This window comes from Seriola aureovittata, chromosome 3, assembly GCF_021018895.1.
Source record: "Seriola aureovittata isolate HTS-2021-v1 ecotype China chromosome 3, ASM2101889v1, whole genome shotgun sequence".
Lineage (NCBI taxonomy): Eukaryota > Metazoa > Chordata > Actinopteri > Carangiformes > Carangidae > Seriola > Seriola aureovittata.
The window spans coordinates 29519248-29538610 of NC_079366.1; the positions used below are offsets into that span (position 1 = coordinate 29519248).

General features: G+C 43.7%; 1 protein-coding gene across 3 annotated transcripts; it reads right to left on the bottom strand.

The window, feature by feature from the left end:
* Positions 1–583: 583 nt before the first annotated feature.
* On the bottom strand, positions 584–19354 carry abcc10 (ATP-binding cassette, sub-family C (CFTR/MRP), member 10). 3 transcript variants are annotated; one of them, XM_056372387.1, is made up of 23 exons: positions 19306–19354; positions 19037–19113; positions 17986–18199; positions 16164–17535; positions 15080–15307; positions 14837–14993; positions 14380–14531; positions 14098–14177; positions 13823–13994; positions 13422–13520; positions 12743–12932; positions 11989–12066; positions 10981–11172; positions 10727–10865; positions 9936–10134; positions 8613–8956; positions 7806–7975; positions 7544–7704; positions 6223–6476; positions 5204–5349; positions 4594–4691; positions 3128–3240; positions 584–2963 (listed from the first exon to the last, which is right to left on the bottom strand). In XM_056372387.1, the coding sequence occupies exons 3-23, from the start codon at positions 18159–18161 to the stop codon at positions 2828–2830; spliced, it is 4656 nt and encodes a 1551-aa protein (XP_056228362.1). In that variant the 5' UTR covers positions 18162–18199; positions 19037–19113; positions 19306–19354; the 3' UTR covers positions 584–2827. The 3 variants fall into 3 exon arrangements, with proteins under 3 accessions (XP_056228362.1, XP_056228361.1, XP_056228363.1); XM_056372386.1 differs by lacking the exon at positions 19037–19113 and having other exon boundaries at positions 19306–19352; XM_056372388.1 differs by lacking the exons at positions 19037–19113; positions 19306–19354 and having other exon boundaries at positions 10981–11169; positions 17986–18790.
* Between the last annotated feature and the right edge of the window lie 9 nt (positions 19355–19363).

The following is a 19363-nucleotide window of genomic DNA, read 5'->3' on the forward strand; positions in this document are numbered from 1 at the left end:
ATCCTAACACACCTTGACTACCCCATGCCCGCGGCCCGTATGCATACAAACACACACGTAAGCAGACAATCACACAAATTGAATCTCTGGCGCCCTTTTTCCTCATATGTCAACTTACCTGTTCCCACATGCACATCTATGCTTTGTACACACACACACAAATTAAAAACCAGCATTAAAGCTGAAACCTTGACTTTGAAGAACCACAAATCATGAAGCAAACACTCCCCCGTCAACATGAGAAACACGCTGACCTGAGCCAAGGGAGCGGCAGGCATTCACTGTGTGAGTCACTGATTACTGGCACAAAGACAGCAGTCTGATTGAATCTGGATAGACAGAAAAAAATTAAAATAAAAGTTCAGCTGCATTCAAACAGTCATTATATAATCTCCATATGGGCTCCGATGTTATGTAAGCACATCAATGTTTTCAGGTGACCCAGCTGAAATAAAACCGGTAAGACGGCAATGTTTTATAACCGATTAAGCAGTTTTTTAAATTATCGTTATAGTTTTATTACTAATGTGCACTTAATTATAAAGTACTTTGTTGACAGGACAAAAAACAACAAACAAGAAAATTATTATTAAACATTTCAATGTAAATATTTCACACAGTATCGTCACATTGCACAAACAGTAGGTCTGGTGGCTCTGAGATATTCATCTGACATTGCAACACCAGTCATACAATCCTTTCAATCAATGCTTGAATTTAAATAATTTAATTCAAAGTTTACATCAGAGCTGCAACAATTAATTGATAAATTGATTCGTCAATCAAAAGACAATGAACTCTCAATTACACACTAATTGTGAGTCATTTTTCAGGCAAAAATGCGCAAAAATTTGATCTTTTCGGTTCTCAAATGTTAGAATTTGCTGCTTTTCTTGGTCTTAAAGTGAATATTTTATATGGTTTTGACTGTTGATGAGACAAAAAAGACATTTAATGACGTCTCCTTCTGCTCGAGGATATTGTGATGGGCTTTTTCTGCTGTTTCTTTTATAGACTGAACAATTAATCAAAAATAATCCATAGTTGCAGCTCTAGTTGGCAAACTGTATGTCCCTGAAACATCCCAATATAGAATAAAACAGTCAGGGTGATTAAAAAAAAGAAAATTAAGAGCTTCATATTAGTATCAAAGGCCTTGAATTAAGCAGTGAATTAAAGGCTTTTCAGCGTCTTGCAGGACTGCACATGGCTGCACGCTGGCGATACATCTGACATGAACCAAAAGTTTTTCAAAATCGTTTCTTTCAGTTATAATTTACTGTTAAAGAAAAAGTAATTACTCATACATTTATTGACTGCCTACACAGAAATAGACCGGGTAATTTCATGCATTGCATCATGTTTATCAACAGAGATGTAGAGTAGTGTGTCATCACCATGGCAACAGAAATCAACATTATGTTCACTGAAGATATCGACCAATAAATACATGTTTAACTAAAAAGCAGGGGACCAAAGCAGCTTCCCTGAGGAACACCAAATTACACTATATGTTGTTATTTCTATGACATTCAGCCTGATCTCCAGGACTATTGCATGTATTTATAACAATGTTCAGTGGCTGGCCTCAGAGCTGAGGTAGCTAGAACAGATCTAGGGTCAGGTAACTGTGCCCTTAAATCCATGTTGCTCCAGGTGGATGGATGAAGATTATTTCAACATGCAAAACGACAACACTTCATTGAGGATAGATGTTGATTTAAACCCTCATTTAACATGAAAAAGAATAAAAAATACTATATAACAGTACGTTTAGAGAGACTATCTGACCCATCATTAACTCCCACTTTAAAGAAGCAACATTGAGAATACAGATTACTGACATACAGATTCATATTAGAGTTGGACTGATGTTGTTTCAAACCTGCAGTGTCGTCTGGCCTCTCCTTTACCTGTATGCTGATATTTTTTTGCATTAAGAGCTGTAATAAATCCAGAGAAAGTGTAAAACAGAAGCTGAGGATTTTAAATAAAACTTATTTCTACAGTCTGGGTTTCAGTGGAGAGCGTTACACATCTGTATAATTTAGATTTAAATGTAACATGCCAGGCAGCAAAATTTCCCCCTCAGCTAACAGAGGGAATACATTTTTATATTTCTTCCTTTTCGCATCTTAAATTATTTCCAAAATATTCCAAGATGAGCACAACTACTGTTCCCCTTAAGAAACCATATAAAGATTAAAGGAGCCTATGAAACAGCAGAACATAATGGCCCCAAATAAAACAATAAACAATCCATACGTTAAAAAAAGAACAGACTGCCGGAGAGTTTTACATAAGTTACCTGCTTGTACTAATAAATTATAACAATTCTTAGCAAGAGAAATATGCAGTGTAACAAGCAGGTAGAAAAACAAACCTGTACCACTTGGAAAGCCACACACTCTAAACTTTGAAACAATCATTTATTTAAGCTCATAAAAGTCGTAGCTAACGATCTAAGGACGGCTCAGTCTTTTCAAGCTGAAATACACGATTGCATTGAAGTCGTGAGTGTTCAACTTTCCAATTATGATATTGTAGTTTTTCACTCAGCTCAACAAGAACATAATTCTGGGGACGACGATGCTGTTTTACCATTAAAAATAATCAATTTAAAGAAACTAAATGTCAAAAAAACATATTAGACCATAAAAGGAAATATTGTCAGTTTAAAGATGTGATGCTAAAGTTGTAAATGTGCGGGAAGAAGGACGGCGCTGACAAAGGAAGCGAGTTCTCAGCAAACTTCTCCCGGATCAAGTAAAAAAATATATCTTCAGATTTCTGAAAAACTCCCTCCTCAGTGTCTCTCGGTCGTCTCTCACTGTCCCCTCCCACCGACCAGCCGGTGGAAGACGGAGCGGTCACTTTGGCAGAGAGCGGTCGGCGTGTCAAACTCTGCCACCTTCCCGCCTTGCATCACCAGCACCCTGTCGCAGTCCATGATGGTGTTGATCCTGGAGACACGGACAAAAAATGTAATTATCTTTAATATATGAAATAAGAATTCTATTGTTTAAAATCAGTCCCAGTTTGAGATTGATATATAACATTGGAAATGATGCTTTTACTGCAGCGACGTATCGACAGGACTGGACGTCTGAACTGGAAGACGTTTCACCTGTGTGCGATAGTGAGGACGGTCTTGTCCTGAAACGTCTCTCTGATGGTCTGCTGCAGCAGCTTGTCCGTCTTCTGGTCCACGCTGGCCGTGGCTTCATCGATACACAGGACCTACATGACGGGGAAACAGTGTCTCATGTTCTTACGTTATGTTATTTGATTATTTCAACAATAATCAACAATACAAGATGGACACAGACAACATTTATAGCTGGGTTTCTGTACTGAACTGCATTAGTGTAATTTCTTTAACTTCATTGTATGTATATACTGTTTTTAGTGGCATTACTGTTTTTTTAAAACAAGCACAAAAACATTAAAGCTCCTCCAGTGTAAAGGTCTGTGTCCATGTGTAGTGTGATTATAGATCAGCTCTAGCTTCTATATTAATACTGTGAAAGTATCAAAGCCTCAGTCCACAGAGAAATGCACACAGCCTGTATTCAGAAACTGAGCCTTAAAACCAGCCGTCAGGACTTCTGGAACTTTGTGATGTCACAACAAAGCAGTCACCAAGCCCCGCCCACCTGGACCCACCATCCAAACCTTGCAGGATTTGGTTTCTCTGAGTGTTTTTACCTGAAATCTGCTATATTTTTATTGAATCACAGTGAGAGAGGAGATGTAAAACTACACTGAGATGGTTTTTGGTTCTTAAATACACAAATATTTCTTCTTATGCATCAAACACAGGAAAAGTGTAAAATATGGAGCTGTAATGATTCCTCAGTGTGCAGGAACAGAGCTGCTTCTGAACGAGCACAGTCTCATAAAAACAGAGCAGAGAGCTTAACAAGGTGTGGCTCGTCGGATCCTTCAGTTCCCCAATGATTCAGTGTCTGACTCTATTTATAGACGATAAAAGGTGTTTTGTGAATTTACTTTTGTTTTTATTGTTAGCAGGAAGAAAACCTATCTTCCATTTAGTCTTAGTGGCGCGTCGACAATCCCTACACTGGATTCAAATATCAGCAGTGATGCAGCATGTTATCCAGTGTTACTGTTTGTCATTTTATCTCATTGTTTAATCGTCACTCTCCCACAGCTGTATATCATATTAAAGTCATTTTAAATTACTGCAGTTGGAAAACGTCGGACGAATAAAAAATAAAAGAAAATTTCAGTGCGTGGACGTCGTCTCGTTTTTCTCTGTCCTGCACCTGCACCAAGCTGGGGCTGGACGTGCACACTGTTCACCTCGCTACTGGCACCAGCAGGTCGATCGCTGACCTACTTCCATATGAAAACAACATGAGTTTGTGTGTGTGGTTGTGAACAGAAACACCAGCTGCTCCTCTGATGTGTTTCTGACAGCAGCTGCTCAACAGGTCTTTTCTGTTCCGCTCCTGTTGTTACCGCCGGTAACCAATAAAATAGATGACAGTAAATACTTCTTAGAGCCGTGAGCTGGAGCGAGGACGCGACGTCAGTAACTGAATCTATAATAATACAGGTGAGTCTCACCTTGGCCCGGGTCAGCAGAGCTCTGGCCAGACACAGCAGCTGTCTCTGTCCCACGGAGAAGAATTTCCCCCGTTCTCCGACCTCAGCATCCAGACCACCTGATGCACACACACGCACACACGCACACACACACACACACGCACACATGCACACACACACACACACACACACACACACACACAAATGCATGAGAGAGGAAGGCTTAATAATCATCTCTTTATAGATGAAACTGTGCGATGTGGCACAAAAGCAGCTGCAGAGACGACACATGTTTATGTTCATGATAACAGTCCGACAACATCTTCCTTTTCGGTTTGCCTCCATTTTCTCCGTGCACCTCTTCACTGTGCGACCGCAGAGACAATTAAAAACGCTCAAGGTTCAAAATGTTCCCTTTGAACCAAAAGGAACATTTTGTAACTTTGGCGCTCGGAGAGTTTTCAGTCACGTGTCGAGACGGGAGCGGTGCAGGGTGGAGTGAGCTTTCTGAATGTGAGTCAGCTGTTTTCATTTAAAACAGACACACCTTGGCTCACAAAACATCACTTCTGTTCATCTGTTCATTTGCAGTGTCAGCTCATCTTCATCCCCCCCCCCCCCCGTCTCTCACCCATCCTGTTGACCACAGCGCTGAGGTGACACTGGTCCAGGACGTCCAGCAGCTGCTGGTCTGGGTGTCGGCTGCACGGGTCCAGATTCTCCCTGATGGTCCCGCTGAACAGGAAGGGGTCCTGAGGGATGATGGCCAACCGGGACCTGCAGAGGGCGCCACCAACACACACACACACACATTGATTTCTGATTGTGTATCTTGCCTATTGAATTAACGTTTAAACGATGGGACAGATGTTTAGGGTTTCAGGCATGAGGATTTATTATCATCGTTCGTATGTTTTTACTTGTATTTTATTCTGATTTGTGTGAAATAAATAAATAAATTAAATTAAATAAAAGTGTAAACTTCGCCTTGTTACTGACTGTTTCTGTTACACTGTACAACATCTTCAAAGTCTGAATTAAACTATAGATAATAAATTTAAAACTTTATTCACCACACACATTCACTGTTTTATATGAGCTTGTGTGGGAGATTTTAGCATTTGTTTTGATATATTTTTTTTATTTATTATGTTTTAATGTCTTAAAACACTTGCATGAAGTTATTGTTTGCTTTCTTTAATGGAATTTGAGGCCAATTTCTCAATTCAAATAAATGTGAAACTTAAAAACAATCAGTTTGTCTGGATCTGTATTTCCAAAACTTTTATAACTTTGGTCTGGAGTCTCTTCAAGTTTGTCACTTTGAGCACAGAGGTTTTATTTTTGTTTAGTTTTTCTGAAGCTTTTTTGGTGAAATGTTTCGAGTCAGTTTAGATTTTGGTGAAAATCCAGGAATATCTTCAGATCGCTTCATTTTTAACAACTTTTTAATTATTTTCTCATGAACTACAGCTGAGACTCGACTGAAGCAGAATCTGGCACATCACCCATGGGCGTCTAACACAGCGTGTGTTTTCCTGCAGATTAAATATTTCTTCACAATTTCTCCTTTTTAAAGTCCAGAGGACTGTGCAGCCTGGTGGAAGAATGTCATGCATTAACATTATGGTTGGAAAACAACAAGCCTACCTGAGCTGACCCAGGCCCACCGTGCTGATATCCAGCCCGTCCAGGAGGATCTGACCCTGGTTCAGCTCCACCATCCGGAACAGGGCCAGGAACAGGGTGGACTTGCCGGAGCCCGTGCGTCCCACGATGCCCACCTTCTCCCCGGGTCGCATCACCAGGCTCACCCCGTCCAGGGCGTTAGGAAGACCGTCCCTGTACGCCAACACCGCGCCGCGAAACTCCAGCCAGCCCTGCTCGGGCCACGAGGCGGGGAGCTGATGATGAAACAGACAAAATTAACCCTCAAACAAAACTTTATATTGTCGAACAAAACTGACAAACGACATCAATATTTTGCATTTTCTTACTAGTGAGAGAAATCACACTGGAGTGAATAAAAGTTCTTTATTTGTACAATTAAAAATATTCAGAGGAGTGTTTGTGATCACATTTAATAAATAAAGATAAATATTAGTTTAATGTTACATAACTGCGAAAGACGAGTCGAACCGTGACTCAACAATGTTGGGAATTTTTTCGAGCAGCATTTTTATTATTGAAAAACCGTTTCCTGCTTCCTCATGAGAGCCGCCGCTACAGCGTGAAGCCTTTCGTTACAAGCAGCCTATCACTGTCAGCTCTGTTGGTCATGTGACCGTCACCTCACACGTCTGATGGCTGAAGCAGACTGAGGAGTATCATAATATATATATATATAGTTGTTTTTAATCTGTTTACATGTAATTCTACATTAGTTATTTACTGCTGAGTCAGTGGCTTCAATGTTTTTAATGTTTATGTTTATAATTGTAACTTCACTCTCTTGCTGTGATTCTTCGTATTGAATGAGTTTTAAGCCCTAAAATTATTTGTTGTTGTTTTAGTGACAGTCAGAGCCGGAGCCATGTTGTTTTCAGGTTGTCCCGACACGATGTCTCAGTGACGCCTCGAGGGAACTTCTTCGAATTTGGCACAAATATTCACTTCAGAGGTCAAAGGTCAAAGGTCACAGTGACCTCAGAAATCACCTTTTAGCCATTTATCAAAACTTCACACAGAAATTCTGACCAGATTTCACACGAATGGTTCATACTTTATTCGACTGTGGATAAACAGTGGCGTAACCTGAAACTAGTCTGAGTGGCGGAGGGATACGACCGCGAGGAGGCGATTCTGGTTTTAAAGCTGCAGCACAGTCCGTCTCCTCAGAGCAATGGTGATGGAAATAGAGCAGCTAGTGGCCACCGCTCCACACAGCTCCTGTTCTCCTCGTTCCCGCCTCTGAAGCTGCTGCTGTGGTGATATCAGTATCAGTGTGTGGCAGCGTAGCAGCTGGTCTGACCTGTGGGTTGTGGTGCTGCGGCTCGGCGGGCAGGCCGGTGGAGTATTCCTCCGTCCGCTCCACGCTCACCAGCTGCATCTCCGTCTGAGTGAAGCTGAATATGAGGCCGGACAGCAGGGTGGTGATGGACAGCGCGTAGGACAGGGACAGACCCACCAGACCTGAGCGGGACGACGACACGACACGACCAGCAGAGACACGTTAGGGAATTAAGACATCTCATGTACAGGTGCACGGCCACCACACGCAGGTGTTGCCTCACCTGGATCCACGGAGTGAAACTGGTGCTGGACGACGGCGATCACCGCGAGGCCCGTCACCATGGCAACTCCAATCAGCTGCAGGCGGATGTCCAGCCACTGCATGGCGGCGTTGCTGAGGAACAGGCAGCGTTGGTTCTGCTCCAGACGTTTCGCGCTCTCCTCCTCAAACCTGGAGGAACAGAAAGTAGTTCCTGTCACGTTAAGACACAACGAGAGCAGCAGCTTAAGCTTCTGTAGCTTCTGTAATGTGAAGTCTTTCCACGTGGGGACGGTATCGTTTTGGGAGACTTCTTCTTAAATTCATCCTCTCAAAATCAGACGTGATTTGGCGAGCGTGGCGTCTCTGGAGACGCACACAGAAGGTACGGAAGCCCTGAAAGTTTTTTGTTTTTTTTGTTCATCTGTTAAAACAACCCAGAGAGGCGAGTGAAACTAGACTCGCCTCCTCGCGGTCGTATCCCTCCGCCACTCAGACTCGTTTCAGGTCACGTCCCTGTTTATCCAGAGTCGTATAAAATATTAAACATTCGTGTTTTGTGAGGTCACCGTGACCTTTGACCTTTGACTCCCAGAGTCTAATCAGTTCATCCTTGAGTCTGGATGAACGCTCAGTCAAGGTGATACTGAGATATCATTGGACGGACGGACGACCAGAAAACAATATGGCTGTTCTTGTTTTCACAGATGAAAAGAAAACAAAAAACTTGCTGATGTGTTGATGTAAGAAACATTAATCAGCTGATCCATCCTGCCTCGATCATCCGGTGTTGGTCGGTCTCTAACGAGGTTACGTTGCTGTGTCTCACCTGGCAGAGCTGCCGCTGGCCCGGATGGTTCCCAGCCCGGTCAGCGTCTCGGAGAAGTGCGAGTAGACGGGCGACAGGGTGACGCTGCACAGGCGCTTCAGCTCCCGGGACGTGTGCCGGTAGAAGTGCTGCGTGCGGTGGTAAAGCAGAGCCAGGGGCAGCAGGGGCAACAGGACCCAGGGGAGGCCGTAGCTTATCACCACCAGCATTCCCAGCAGGCCGAAGACGTTGGCCAGCAGGATGTTCAGGATGAACGGCAGGCTGTCGTCTACGCTGTACAGGTCGGAGGAGAACCGGTTGAGCACGCGACCCAGAGGGGTCGTGTCGAAGAAGGTCACGGTCGCCTGGAGGGGCACAAACGAAAAGCCTTTGTTGAAATCTACTTTCTGCTGCTCTAATCAATATTTCATTCATCAACAATGGATCACATGACTCGTAGTGACGAACCTACAGAGGATTATCACCTGACCAGGTCACCTGTAGCTCTGTGGAGCGTTTTAGCGTCTTTCAGCTCATCGTGTGAAACTTTACTGTCGTGCTTCGGTCTCTTCGCTCTCAGTGTGTCAGCGAAGCAGGAAGTGGTTTCCAAGGAAACAAATAAAAGACCTGCTCAGCATCAAACAGCAGATAGACACAGGTGGAGACGAGATGGTCAAGCAGATATTTTCCAGGTGGCCGGACACACGACTCCAAATGAAAGCCAATGTCTCTCTGTGCATGTTTGTTCATTACATCAACTTTATAAGGTGATAATGTGTCATGTTTACAGCGTGTTTCTGCTGCCCCCAAGTGGCAAAAACACATTTATGGAGGTTTAAAGCTGTAAAAATGGATCTTTGGGCAGTTTTCCGAGGGCGGAGGAACTCCACCACAGGCAGGTGTTATAAAGGTGTCAGGACCAAAATGTCGGCCACTTCCTGCTCGAGACAAGGTTGATGAGAGCAGCGAGACTGAACCATATAATCATGAGCTAATGAGCCAAACAGCTCCACAGAGAGTTCATCACTGGGAGAAACACTCACATGTGATTTATCATATTGTCATAATATTACTTACTTAATTACTATTACACACACACACACACACACACACACACACACACACACACACACACAGTCTCTATAACGGTCTATAAGTTTCTGTTGTCATCTACCTGTCTGTCCATTATGTCACACCTGTTTTTGTGACGTTACCAATAAAGGAATAAAAATAAATCCTCCCATCAGCTCGTCCGGAGTTTCATGCTCGCCGCCTCTCAGTCACCAGCTTCTCTGACCCACACACACAGACACACACTCAACCTGCTCGGCTCAGACGACGCACCTTAAGGACCCGGTCCAGGAGTCTGTTGTGGACGGCCGTGGCGGCACAGATGGCGCCGTAGGCAAACAGGAAGGCTCGGAGGGCGGTGAAGACGGTGTTGGCCGCGGCGATGGAGGCGTACACCGTCAGGTAAAACTTGACATCGGAGCTCATGTTGCTCGACGGAGACGTTTGCACAGAGGAGGAGACGAGAGGAGACCTGGACGGAGAGACAGGAATATTTTATTAAAGATTACAGTGAAAAGGTTTCAGGAAAAAGTCCAGTTAATAAACCTGTTTATCTTCAATCGTTACCATGACAACAGGCTTATTGTATAATAGGGAAAGAGTTTCTGCTCTTAAATTATAGTTGAGTATAGAATAATGTATAATATAGTGCAGAAGAAGTGTCATCTTTATCTGCTTAATTTAAAATATTTTTGTCCTGATGACGTGTTATACTGTAAATATATTTATATATATATTAATTATTAAAAAACATTAAAAATTACTATATAGTATATAATAACAATAAAGATTCTGTAATTATTCCATTGCTGAATTATAAATTGCTAATAAAAGGAAATGACAAAACAATTTTCAAAATCATTAATTGAATCTTAAGTAATACCAGTTCAAAACCCTTTTTAACTATATATGAAAAATAAACATAACAATATAAATATAATAAGTATATAGTAAATATATACATTAAATGAATAAATAAATAAATAAACATTTTACCCTGTCTCCTGTACAAAGCTCTATTTGATCTCATTGAATAGATAAATGTTACTGGCGGGTCAACGTACATTAATCCTCCAGGTGAGAAGAGCAGCAGGTGAGACGAGCCGAATGCACCTGTGAAGGAGCCGTTATCCGCGGAGGAGCCGTTGTTCTTCAGCTCAGAGATCCAGTGTGAAAGCCACCAGTCAGAAACGTTCTTGGAGACTGAATCACAAAAACACATGTAAAACAGGAAACATTTCAGAATCACAACATTTCATCTGCAGAGGTTCGTGAGTGAACGAGGGTCGCGCTGGAAAGACGAGCGCTCGATCCAAACCTTGCATGAGGAGCAGAGACACGAGGATGGAGGAGGCCAGCACGCCGCCCACAGCGACCCAGTAGGTCTGGTAAACTCTCCACGCCAGCCCGCCCGCCTGCTTCTGCTCCGCCGCCAACAGGTCGGGATCATCATCCACACACAGATCAGGGGGCGAAGCCGCCTCGTCCTCATCCTGCTCCACGCCATCTGCTTCAAACCAACGCCGGGAAAATGATCAGAGCAGAGCCGGTCAATAACAAACTAAAAGAGGCTGAACTGGAGGATTTACACTGGATTTCTTAACCAGCTGTAAAGAAACAAACTACAGAACATCTAAAATATCTATAACAAGGAGGAACTCAGTCATTTCTATTTAATATTCCACATGAAAAGTGAAATCCTGTGTTTTATATCAGCAGCATGACCAAGCGTCTGAATCTGCTCTGTGGACACCTGCACCAAGAGTCAAGGACGTGACTTCATAAATAAATCCAAATAAATAAATTAAATTAAATTAAATAAACACTCATCAAGCTCATGGTGGAAAATGAAAATATAAAGGTTTTTAAATGTTTTAAAACACAACTCTCATTGTTCTTTTCTTCTCTCCTCACACTAACACCTGTGATCGCTGTGATGAACCAACGACAGGAGTGTTTTTATGTCTCACCACCAGATCACATCCTTTACTCCTTTTTTCTCTGAGTCTGATTGTGTTTTAATATTATATCCATGGCAACAACTGGAGCATCAACAACGAATGGCTGGTTGGCAACAGGAAGAAGACTGATGGTGAATCTCTCTCACACATTATTCGGCCTCTGTATTGTTACGGGGTTGGATGAGGGACGCCAACACTTTGGATATTTTGAAGTGAGCTGGAGAAAGTTGGGAACTACTGCTCCAGGGATCATGAATGTTTGTGCAAAGTTTTGTGCCAATTCATCCATCAGCTGTTGAGACATTTCCCTCCGGACCGACCAACAAAACTCTTTTCTCCTTGTTAGTCGAACAGTCGAACTTTACCTTTCTCCTTCGCGTTGTGCTCATTCTTGCGTTTCTTCGGCACCGCCTCGACCAAAGGAAGGATTTCTGCTGGTGTCCCTGTTCAACAGCAACACGGCCATGAATAAATATTATAACCAGAGTCTCAACATCAGTCAATCACACTTGAGACGTTGCTGCTTGTTTCCTTTCTCATGGATTGTTTCTGGTTGCGGGCGAGATGCCGTCTAATGAAGTAAACTAAATACAAAAGCTGAAAACAATATAATATAAAATAAACAATCACAATACAGGAAATAAAGTTATTATTTGGAAAGTAGAAAAACGATTCCTGTTTTGCTCCGTGACGCCCTGCAACAGATTTCCTGCCTTTGTATAAGTGCTGCGAGACGCTGAAGCACTTGGTTACAAACTTCATCCTCAGATTTAGCACAATAATCCTTGTTGTTAAAGAACTTTAAATCAAAAAGTTATTACAAATTAAATTAGTTCTGAATTTTAGCAAACATATCTTGTAGTAATCGGACACTTACTGCAGCGAATAAACTGAATACTGCAGAGAATACTGAGTGACGTGATGTTATATCAGGACATGATGGATATTTAATAATGTGGAAGTGTCTGTCTGTCTGTCTGTCTGTCTGTCTGTCTGTCTGTCTGTCTGTCTGTCTGTCTGTCTGTCTGTCTGTCTGTCTGTCTGTCTGTAGCTGTTCTATAAGGAAACCATTGCTGACAGAACGGGCGATGAAAGCACGAGGAAAATGTTTGTTCCTACCTGTTTTGATTATTGTGCCGTTCTCCATGAGCACCATCATGTCAGCTTTGTCCACGAACTCGATACGGTGCGTGCAAAGGATTCTGGTCTTTCCCCTGAGGAGTTCCATGATGCATTTCTGCATGAGGTGTGCAGCCACGTCCGTATCGACGGCTGCCAGCGGATCGTCGAGGAGGTAGATGTCTTTGTCCTGACGTGGTGAGGAGAGACAGGCGTCACATGACGTTACGAGGAATGATCAACACTCCAGCTCACAGACGGCACATTCAGCTGTGGGGGATCAAACCTGTGACAGTCCACTAAACCTTGAAACTACCACCTGACTTATGGACTGAAGATGTTTTTACCAGGAGATGGAAGAAACGTCTGATGACACAGTGATGGATACCTGTGCACCAGCTGATTTATAGGTGCCAGGAAGAGGGATTGTTTTATTTGTCTGTTGTTTATTTTCCTTAAGACTGTGAAAAAAAGTAAAGAAGTACCTTGACAGGAAATTTGACTGTATGTACAAATAAAATAACTTCTAACTAACTTCTTTACTTCATGCAACCAAACATAAATAATGATCTGCACATTTAGTAAATACATTCAAAGGACTGTTTGTATTTGCTGTAACATCATATTTTGAAGTGTCTGTGAGCTGGAGGCAGACGGCTGCTTCGTGCAGAGGACTGACCATGTAAACAGCTCTGGCGAGGGCGAGCCGAGCTTTCTGTCCTCCGCTCAGAGTCACTCCGTTCTCTCCCACTTCTGTCTTGTCGCCGTTTGGCAAAACCTGCAGAAACATTTCACAACAAATTTATTAAAAAATGTGAAACAGTCACATAAACTGTTTGCAAAGCACCGACCTCTGCGGCTGACAGCTGCAAAGCTCAAGAAAATGTGTTTCTCTCAGTTAAGAGTGTTAAAGATTGATGAATGATGATTATCTGATGGTGGCATGAAGAAGAGATTGTCAGTAGGGATCATCCTCTGGGAGACATGAAGATCCAGATGTGTTTCCCTGTCAGCCGCCCACAACATCGAACAGAGGCAGTCATCATGTTAATGTGTAGAAAGGGGATGTAAGAGTCGTACGTTGAGGTCATCTGAGAGAGCGCAGGCCTCGATCACGGCCTGGTAGAAGGTGGGGTCGTAGTCTTTGCCAAACAGGATGTTCGCCCGCACTGATGCATGCTGGATCCACGGCTCCTGAGAGGCCAGGCCGAAGCCGGCCTCTCTGTCCGCAACATAAACCACTCCGCTCCGCCTGCAGAGAGAAGAGGAGGAACATCAGGAGCTCCAACACACCGTTTCCAAATCTCTCCTAAAACTCAAGCAGGAAAATACTGAGCGAGTCAGAGGAGGCGTACCTGTTGAGTTCTCCTGTGAGAGCAGCCAGTAAGGAACTCTTTCCACAGCCGGCCTTCCCAACCACAACGACCAGAGAGCCCTGAACCACAAAGTGTTCCCTTTAAACTCTTTATCACAATGACAATATTTCATTTCAAACATACGACTGTATTTTCTTATTCTACAGGACGTTAGAAGAAGGTTTGAGCTAAATGACCCATTAGTGTTGGTGTGCCAGACCCTAGGAATGAATCAAGAAAGACATAAGATGTATAAAGGAAATGAAACCAGATGGTTTGTACCTTAGTTATGTGCAGATTGAGGCTGTGCAGCATCAGACTTCCTTTAGCAGCTCCAGTTTCAGTTTCTCCCTCTTTGCTGTGGTCGACGGGCCTCTGCCAGGAAAACGTCCCCTGGTTCAACAGGACCGACGTCTGACTGTCTTCAGGAGACACTGCGGACACGCATGTTATACCTCAGCACGATGGGACGAGACGTATGAAATATAACAACATGCAACAGCTGAAAAGGAGGTTAGTTTAATTTTTATCGTCTCGTAAAGAAAATAAACAGGATCCAGTGATTAATCTTTCAAATAATAACGTTTAATGCAGCAGCTTTGGTTTAAATGCAGAACCACAGTGATTCCTAGAAACACACAAACACCTGCTCCCTCTTTTCCCTGTTCCCTGTTTTTGGTCGCTGTTTAAACAGGAAAACAAACACACCCACGCACACACTTGAAAAGCAGCAGCGTACCCAGGGCGTAGTACGCCTGCAGGTCCTGGTTGGTCAGTTTGAAGAAGCGCTGGATCCGCTCCAGAGACACTTTGGCCTCCAGGATGCCGTTGAGGACCCAGGGGAAAGCGTTGAGCGGGGTGATCAACATTCCCACCAGAGCCAGCGTGGTGAACACCTGCAGAGGAGGAGACGGACCCGTGGCGTTACACATGAACCCACAATCGTCACGCTCCCCACAGCTCACGGTTACCAAGCACCCACCTTGGCTGCAGTCAGCTGGTGTCCCAGCATCACGTACGTCACGAAGGTGAGGATGGAGATGACCACGGGCAGCGCGGCCCAGGTGTACACGCACATGGCGTCCAGGTATTTGATGGCCTTGAGGTGGGACAGCTCTTGTTTACGGCACTCGGCGACCTTCTGGGTAAAGTGAGGCTCCCAGTTGTAGAACTTGATGACGCGAATGCCGAAGAGGATTTCTGTCATGAGCTGAGAGAGAAACGTCACAGACTTAAGAGAATGATCTGGATCTCATGTTGGATCTGGACCAGTAGAGAACAAGTGGAAGAAAACAACATGATGTATTAATCTTGTGGTAACCATGACGATAGAGCAGATTGTTATAAGGGTCTTAATGTTTTTAATTCATATTCACCGACTCTACCTGAAGAAAAATCTGCATTTTTGAGTTTTTAAAAATCTGATTATAATATTTTGGCCTGTTTTGTTTCATAAATACAAACATGAGGATCTCGAACTGGGTTCTTAAAGGCTGAATCAATATTTGATCATTTCAATTTCTAATAATTATCTTCTGGCTGACATCAACTTTTTTACACGTGACATAAAGGTGCATGAAATTTCTCAGCCGGCATCAAACCACCAACTTTAAGATCAGAGTGTCTTTCAAACAGTTAATTCTGCTCGAAAATTCATATAATTAATAAATAAAAACTAATATTTTTAGCCTGAATTAAGAAAAAATTAAGGTCAAAAATACAAAAAGCTAAATATAAAACAGTAAAGTTCCTGCACTTTTTTAAAATACCATGACATACAGTGTAGTACAAGAGTTATAGACTCTTTAGATGTTTAGATTCTGATCAATCAGGAGGCGTCTGATTGGTCCAAATCAGCCCTGGGCGAATGAGAGGCTTTATAAAGTGTCCATTTACTGTGGACTGTGATTTCTTTTCAATTCCTCCTAATGGGATCAATTATCATTATTATTAGTATTAGTATTAGTATTAGTATTAGTATTATCATCACTGCTCCAACATCATGTCCAGATACTTTTCCTATCACGGTATTTGTACAAAAAAATACCTGTAGAAACAGGTCTCACCTTAACACGGCTGTCCTTGTGCATGAGCATGTCTTTGTTGTTGCTAAGGATACGGGAAGCGAGGAACTTATTGAACGGCACCAGCAGCAGGGCCACGCCCAGCCCCCCGAGGAAGGCCACGCCCACCTGCAGGTACAGCAGGTAGAGGGTGATGGAGAATCGGAAGGGCAGGCTCCACAGCTCGTGGAAGCTGTTGAAGAAGTTTCCCACGCGGTCGGTGTCCGTGCTCATCAGGTTCACCACCTCTCCCAGAGTGCACCCTGCCAGGCTGCTGCCGCTGACCTGCAAGGCTTTGCTGTAGATGGCCGACACGAGAGCGGCGCGTGCTGACAGCGCCACCTTGGAGACCTCAAAGACGAAGATGTTCCGGAGAACGGAGGAGAGAAGGGTGGTGGCAAAAAGCCCCAGTGCGCACCAGGCTCCCGTGCTCACCGGCGCCCCCTCCTCCTCCATGAAGTTCACCAGACTGCTGAGGAGCAGGGGACCTGCAAAGCTCAGCATGTTGACCACCACCTTCAGCACGCCCAGCGTGTAATACCGCAGCCCAAAGGCCTTGTGCAGCACCCTCAGCAGTCCCACGTCCCCCTCCAGCTCCAGTGGTTCCTCCAGGTAGTGTGAACTCCAGGTGCCGTTCAGGAGGTTCCTGCTGACCGGCCTGGGCCACTGATCCCCCCCGTCACTGACTGCTCCCCCCCGTCGGCAGGCTTCCCAGCACTGGTGGAAGTATCGACAAACCACACTAGTCCGAAGTTTCCGGGGAAGATGGTAAACGTCAGCCGGTCTGTCCAGCTCCCCTCGCTGCCCTCGTCTGAGGAGAGGAGTCAGCCACAGGTAGAAGAGTCGAGAGACGCAGCCACTCGAGTCCTCGGCCACCATCTCACCTGTGTCTGGCTGGGTGCTCCCCGAGATGAGCGGCGATCCGTCCATGGCGTTAATATACAAGGTGTATCCAGCATCGCTGATGCAGGGAAACACAAATGCCAGGAGGTAAACCAGGAGAGGGAGCGTCCGGGCCGAGGCGAGGACAAACCGAGCCAGTTTAAGAGGCTCTGTAAGATTTAAATATCCTTCACTTCCACAGTAAATCATCAAGGTGATGACGAGGTTGGGGACTGACAGAAGGACCAGCAGAAACAGCAGTGGAGGTCCTCTGGTTCTCCTGAAAGCAGTTTTCTGGAGCACTGTCATGGCGCTGAAGTGGACCAGCCAGGCCAGGACGGCACAGCTGTCCGACAGAAGATCCAGGTACATGTCCCCCTGCTGGAGGACGCTCACCAGGACGACGTCTGCGGTGAAGAGCAGCGCGGCCAGCAGAGCTGACACCAGCCTGAGCGTCCAACCGCAGGGAGGAGACGTCTGAAGGAGGCTGCATCTGAGGAGCAGAAATCTGATTACTCAACACAAACACAGACATCATGTTCAAATATTTGGTTTGCTATTTTTCAGCTCAATTTCATCATTTTCAGGAATTAATATTTGAGCTTTCTCGTTTTAAATTCCTTCAACATATCGGCCCAGCAAGTATGACTTCACTGATCGGGCATGTAAATAATAAATAATGAGCTTCAGTATTTCTAATGAATAATTAAAATAATAAAAGTACTCTGTTTGTGTTCCTACTTGTCTTTGAGTCTTAACACAGAGTTGTCGTGCATGTTTTTGTTCTGAATAAGTCTTCATCTGCTTTCTTTTGTCCTGTAGTGTTGACAGTGTGAGACCCAGTGTATTCAGATGTTTAGAAACAGCTTAAGTCAAATATACGATAATACAAGACTGTGACTAATGAAGTGAAATCTACCTTGTGCTCACAGGTACGACCTACCTTGCCATGCCGAGGTAGCAGGCGCTGAAAACTGCGATCCCAGCATGAGGCAGCGCTCCGAGGACGAGCTGGTTAAAACAGGGGCTGACGAGTCCATTCTGCCACAGAGGGAAAGGATTCTCCCCGTCTGTGTGACAGAGGCCTGCGATCAGCTCTGCTGGTCCGAAGTCACTCATCCCTCCTCCTATTTGACCGCCGTCATTCTAGAAAACGTCTGGAGAGCGAAAAAAAACAAAACAACATGAACTACCAGGATTTTAGAGGGAGTAAACGGAGACACTAGTTAATCTTCTAACCAGCGTTATGAAAAGAATCAGATCTCCCAGAGGTGTGTGTCTGCCTTAGAGGCTGAGATGTGAGTTAAAGTGCAGGTAAAAAGGTGGGAAACTACGATACTGTACGGACGGACCAAAAGAAAAAAATCCCCGGTGTTCACTATCAAAAATGTCAAGTATTAAAGGTTGGAATCAAATTCTTAGTCAGAGACTTTGGTTTTTTTATCCTTTAATGAGATCGTTCATAACTTAGCTTATTTTTGTTTTATTACTTTTATTCAGGCAAGGTTCTTTTACAGCTGATTGTGTTGGAAAAACTTGCCACATTTTGTAAATTTATTGTCCTAGGTAGAAAAACATGTTTATATTCCTGAGACTAAGGCATCGATAAATGTTTTGACATTTTTATTAAAGCAGGATCTCCAGCTCTGCTCCATTCATTCTCATAAATCCTCAGTTCACATCGTGTTTGAAACTATCAGTTAATGAATGACAATAAAAGCCCATGTTTTGATGGTTTCTATATTCTTCTCTAGACTGTTTAACTAATGTAAACAGACTTTTCCTGATTGGCCTGTTTTTCTGGTTCATCTTTTGTTGTAAGGAACTCAGGTGAGTCCATCGGGCCACAACTGGTGGCCTACAAATACAAGGTACCGTTAAGATTGAACCATTTCCAAGCAGAGGACAGGGTTAACTTGAATAACAAAATTAAAATACACATCTACAGCGACCACGGTGTTAATTTTCCGGGCTGCATGTGTTTCAGCACTGACCTTTAACCAGAAAAGCAGAAGAAGAAAGAAAGAAAGACACAGATATCAGAAGGTTTCTCTTGACTGGAAGTGACCTGCTGCAAACACAAATGTAAACAGTGAGGCTAGCTAACTAGCTTAGCTAACAAAATATCAAACTGTTCAGCTTGTTTAACCAGCGCCGCCATGTTAACAATATATAATATAATAATACTACGTAAGTAAAACACTAACGAGTCCGACCAGTGCAAAATAAAACTCAATGATACGATATAATTAAGATAAACAACCTTTAACTATCACCAGCTCTCAACTAGCTGACAGCACACACTCCCGTCCATCCCTGAT